Source organism: Chrysemys picta, chromosome 19 (genome assembly GCF_011386835.1).
Source record: "Chrysemys picta bellii isolate R12L10 chromosome 19, ASM1138683v2, whole genome shotgun sequence".
Taxonomy (NCBI): Eukaryota; Metazoa; Chordata; order Testudines; family Emydidae; genus Chrysemys; species Chrysemys picta.
The window spans coordinates 22,957,410-22,962,246 of NC_088809.1; the positions used below are offsets into that span (position 1 = coordinate 22,957,410).

Sequence of the window (4,837 nt, forward strand, 5' to 3'; positions counted from 1 at the left end):
GTTGACGTTCTTTCTGGAACACAGGGGTCTTCATGGCAGTAGCTGGGGCTCACAACGGGGAGGAAGAGAAAAGGAATTAATACTAATCCCTCGCAGTGATATAGCACTTTTCCTCCATAGATCGCTAAGCGCTTCACAGTGCAGGTCAGTGTCCCCTTTGTACAAACTCCACCCCTCCCCCAAAGTCGCCGCCCCAACTCCGCCCCTTCCCTGCCCCGCCCCGGCCCTGCTCCAACCCCGCCCCTCCCCCAAAGTCCCCGCCCCAACCCCGCCCCCTCCCTTGAGCGCCCTGCATTCCCCCTCCTCCCTCCCAGCCACACGAAACAGCTGCCCGAGCGCTACCGGCTTCACGGTTTGCCGGGCAGCCCCCACTGCCTCCGACAGGGCTTCGTGCCCTTGGTAAGAATGGACGCTGCATGGAATGTAACATATGAACAGGGGGTTATATGGTGACTTTAGGGCTGTGCTCCTTAGTAGCCAAACTAAACGGGGATGCTCTGATGGTCACACACGCTGCTTCCCTTCCCAGGTTAGTTGCTGTTTTGCATGGAAGGGGTTCTGCCTTTGTCTGGCACAAAGAAATGTCAGATTCCCAGAGTGACTGTGTGATCTCGGTTGAGTCATTTTGCCTCTTTGTGCCTCAGTTTCCCGGTCAGCCGCACAAGGCTCTGGATGCTACCACTCCTGCCAAGGGCCGTGAAGCTTCATTAATGAATGTTGGTGAAAGCCTTTCGTCCCCTCAGCTGAAGGGCGGGCGGGCGGCTGTGGCGTTTGGTGCACTTGGGAGCACAGAATGTTTCCCCTGCTTTACAGCTGGGATCTGAGCGCCAGCCTGAGCATGTCAAAGCCGCCTAGCAGATTTTTATGTCCCTCTCGCTCAATTTAGCACCTGACCGAGCTGGGCCAGGCGCTGAGGAGGACACCGGCCCTTTTCCTGGACTAAGACACGGGCTGGGGTTTAGGTCAGGTGGATCTACTGTGGGTCAGCTAAACCTGCTCCTAGTGAAGATGCAGGTAAGAGCTTCAGCTCCGTTGTGGCTGGTCGAGGTGTGGCCCCCGCCCACATCCCCTTCCTCCCATCCTTGCCCCCGCCCACACACCCCTTTTTCTCACCCAGCCCTTGCCCCCATCTGCCTTCCTGACCTCCAGCCCCCTGCCCAGACCCTTTAGCTACCTGCCCTAGCTCACAAGCCCCTGAGTCGCTGCGGGAGCCTAGGCCCCCCCCCCCCCCCCGACGAGAACCCTGCAGTAAGTCACTTAGCTGATGTCTGTGCCGGCGGGGCGCGCTCCCAGCTCCTTGCTCCGTGGCGGCAGAGGCCACGGCTCAGCCTTCAGGCGCTGTTGGTCGTAGCCGCCCTGTGCGTCCGTCTCTGGGGATGCTGCAGAGAGACGACTTCTCACCACCTGGCTCCCGTCGATGGGCCGGAGTCCGTGTGTGTCTCTAAGGATGTGTCTCTGCTACCGACCCTCCAGCCCTCTGGGCGGTGGCCAAGGCTTTAGGTGGGTCCCGGCAGGGAGAAGGCTGGCTGATGTCGTCAGTTCTTTCCCCGTCCCTGGTGGCTGGGTCGGGTGCGGCCACGGCCCTATGGAGGGGTGGGGCTCGGCGTTGCTGTCTGGGGCTCTGCTGGCATCCGGCAGGGCCTTGCTGCGGGAGCTGCAGGTTGCTCCTCCGGCCGGGCTGGGGGAGGGGAGGGAGCCTGGCAGCTCCGGTTCGGCCTGTTGGCCCTGGCGGGGAGCCTGGTGTGGATCTGGCGCGCTGGGCTGGGATGCCGTTGGCCTGGCACTGCTGGAGCTGCCAGTTCTCAGCCCTGATGCTCGTAGCGCTGGCAGTTCCCAAGCAGGGGCCCGGGCGTATCACGGCGAGTCCCAGAGCTCGTTGTCCTGGCCTCACGTGGTGATCGGGTCTGGCTGGCAAGCCGGCAGCGGGGAGGGCTTCCTAGCCGGGGGGAAGGGATTGGCATGTGTGCCCGGACCTGCTGGCAGAGTCGTCTCCGGTCTCAGCCAGCAGCTGGGCTCCCCCGGCGTGTCCTTGCCAGGCCTATCTGGCAGCCTTGCGTGGGCGCCGTATCTCTCCCCCACACTTGCTGCACTCCCGGGCCCCACGTCGCCGTCTCTTCCGGGGCGGCTCTCCCGCCCTGAGCTGCCCCAGCACCTGGTAGTAGACGCGGCAGCTGAAGCCTTCGCGCAGCCCCTGCTTCACATGCTGGGTCAGGGCCTCCAGGCTGGGGAAGACTCGGCAGCAGGCCAGGCAGCGCAGGCCCTGCTCGGGGGTGAGGAGCCACTCAGGGGGCGCTCCCATCGGCTGCTGCAGAGCCTCCTCTGCTGGTCCCCCAGCGTCGCTCTCTGCCTCGAGGTCCACGTCCCCCGCCTCGGGGTCCACGTCCCCCAGGTCGGACCTGGTGTGGGAGCTGCTCCGGTCCGAGCCAGCAAAACTTTCTCCTCCGATGTAATTGGCCTTAAAAATGCGGGGGCGCTTCCTAATGGCTTCAAAGCCGGCCCCCGTCTCCCAGGCCACCGAGACGCCGTTCACGACCCTGACCTGCATGTAGAAAAGGGTCTTTTCTTCTCCCTCCCCCTTGGCCTCTCTGACACGTGCCGAGCGCTTTCTCTTCATGCCGGCGCCGGGTGGATCTGGAGGCTGCGCACATAGGCGGTTGGAGGCCGCAGGCTGCACACCGCGGGCGGAGGAGTGGCTGGTGACGGATGTGGCCGTGGAGGTCTTCTGGCTTGGGTCCCTGGGGCCTGCAGAGGCAGAGACCCTCTCCTCCGCCGTTTCCCCAGGAACGGGGCTCCCAGCAGAGACCCCCTGACGAGGGGGCGACTCCCCTGCTCTCTGCGACTCTGAAAGCAGAATGAAAGCCCAACTCCTGCGGCCATCGCCCCCAGCGGCGCATCCCCCTCCGGCTCCCAGCCCTGTGTCCCAGGCCCAAAGGTGCCCCCCATGGGTAAGGGAAAGGGGTGGGTAAGGGTACTCCCTGAGTACGAATATCAGGGGAGCGACCAGTCAGGGTTCTGACACGCTGTGCCCAGGGAAGGGCCAGAGCCCCCTCGCTTGGCACATTGGCAACTAGGTTGGACAGAGCCCTAGACAACGTCCTGTCGGTGCCGATGCTGCCCTGGCCTGGGGGGGATGGACACTCTGCCCCATTGGTCTGCCCCAGCCCTGACATCTGACCCTGGCATGGTTACCAGGAGCAGCCTGAGACCTGGCTGTGCCCATCTCCAAAGCCCCTGGCTTAGGCTCGTTACCCCAAGGGCCCAGGACTCTGCACTGGCGTCTCTACATGGAAGAGCCATTTTGTGCCCCCAGATATCTCCTCTTCCTGGTGTCTCCTTCACCCCTGGGGGGGTGGGTGTCTGTGTCTCCCCCTTCCTCTTTTCCATTTAACCATTTAGAGGGCTCTGTCTCTCCCCACTTGGAGTCTGTTTCCCCCACTGTGCCCTGGTGGAGTCTCTGTTTCTCTCCCCCTCCCCCTCTGAGACCTCCCTGGGCCAGGCAGAGAGAGAATTCGAGTTCTTCCTTGACCTAGGACCCCTGCCAGCCTCTCCCGCGAGTGTCCTGTGGGCCCAGGGAACGTCCTGCTCACCTGACCCCTCCTGGGCAGCTCCAGGATTCGTCTCTGGGGCGTCAGCAGGAAGCCCCTGGCTGTGCGCCATGGTCCTGGCTCTGGGGACTCGGGCCAAGGCTGGTGCCTGTCACAGTCCTTGAAACCTCCTGGATTCTCTGTCTCAGCACCAGCCAGAAGGTCTGGGTCTCTGCTGTGGAAGGGATAGCGGTTCTGGTCCAATTCTTCAGCTAAATCCCCAGATCTCACAGTGCAGGCAGCAGAGACAGGATCACGATTGACCTGAGCCAAGGGTTTGATCCAAGTGGCACCAGACGGTTGTGGTTTAAATCGTCCTGGAATGTTCTGGTCCCAACGGCATCAGGCTGTTTGGATCCAAACGGCTCAGAAGTTCTGAGCTGGGTGAGGTCATTGCCAGCTGGGATGACACTGCTCAGTTCTGTGCGAGCTGCTCTCGGGTCCAGCCGACCCTCCTCGTGTCCCGTCCAGGGAGGGCCGAGTTCATGAGGTCCCAGCCAAACCACTCAGCTGGGTCTATGCTGCACAAGGCCCGGGCAGGCCCATCCGGGGTCCGATCAGGGAGGGTGGAGCCATAGCCTCTGGCTTTGTGCTGGCACAGACTGACGAGCAGGACCATTCATATTCCTGTTGATTTGGGTTACGGTAGCGCCAAGAGGCCCAGTCGGGACCAGGGCCATTGCTGGGTGCTGCCCACACCCAGAAGGGCTGCCAGTCTAAACAGACAAACAGAAATAGACAGCGAGTCTGAACCCAGCACCCCGTGCACAGCCCGGCCCCAGCACAGAGCTCCTTTGAGATGCCTTCCCCAGCCCATTTTAATCCTCCAAACCACCACTCCCCGCTGCCCACGTGCCCCAGGCAGGCCTCCTTGCTGTGCCGCCATTCACCCCACCCTGACCCCACAAATAGAGCTGCAGGCTCCATGTGGGGAGGAAGAGATGGGGGGCAAGTGTACCCCGGTCTGGAGTGTCTAATGGTGGCTCCTGGCTGTGTTTCTTCCTCCCCCTGGAGGTCTCTGTGTCCCCACCAGGATCTAGCTGTCCCCTAAAGAGACACCAAATCAACAAAGGCCTCTCAAGGCTTAACTCATGCCAGCCCCAGCCAATGCCGCGTAACTGTGCCACCTGCACCCAACCCCACCTCCAATTCCGGTCCCAAGGGACCTGAACCCCTGGTCAGAAGTGTGATGCCCACCTGCCCCCCTGTCCCTGAGCTCCTCAGCCCTGGGCACTCTGGCCCATGGATGGCCC

The 4,837-nt window shown here is 62.5% G+C and overlaps 1 protein-coding gene across 1 annotated transcript; it reads right to left on the reverse strand.

Annotated features, from left to right (window-relative positions):
- Positions 1-2,038: 2,038 nt before the first annotated feature.
- LOC135976645 (protein FAM170B-like) lies at positions 2,039-3,657 on the reverse strand. The gene is made up of 2 exons (XM_065573515.1): positions 3,588-3,657; positions 2,039-2,841 (listed from the first exon to the last, which is right to left on the reverse strand). The coding sequence occupies exons 1-2, from the start codon at positions 3,655-3,657 to the stop codon at positions 2,039-2,041; spliced, it is 873 nt and encodes a 290-aa protein (XP_065429587.1).
- Between the last annotated feature and the right edge of the window lie 1,180 nt (positions 3,658-4,837).

What these genes read in the sequence shown, in the direction of transcription:
- LOC135976645 (XM_065573515.1), bottom strand. Translation starts at nt 3,657, where the DNA reads ATGGCGCACAGCCAGGGGCTTCCTGCTGACGCCCCAGAGACGAATCCT. An exon ending in AGCTGCCCAGGAGGGGTCAG is followed by an intron (nt 2,842 to 3,587) that starts GTGAGCAGGACG and finishes TTCTGCTTTCAG; the next exon opens with AGTCGCAGAGAGCAGGGGAG.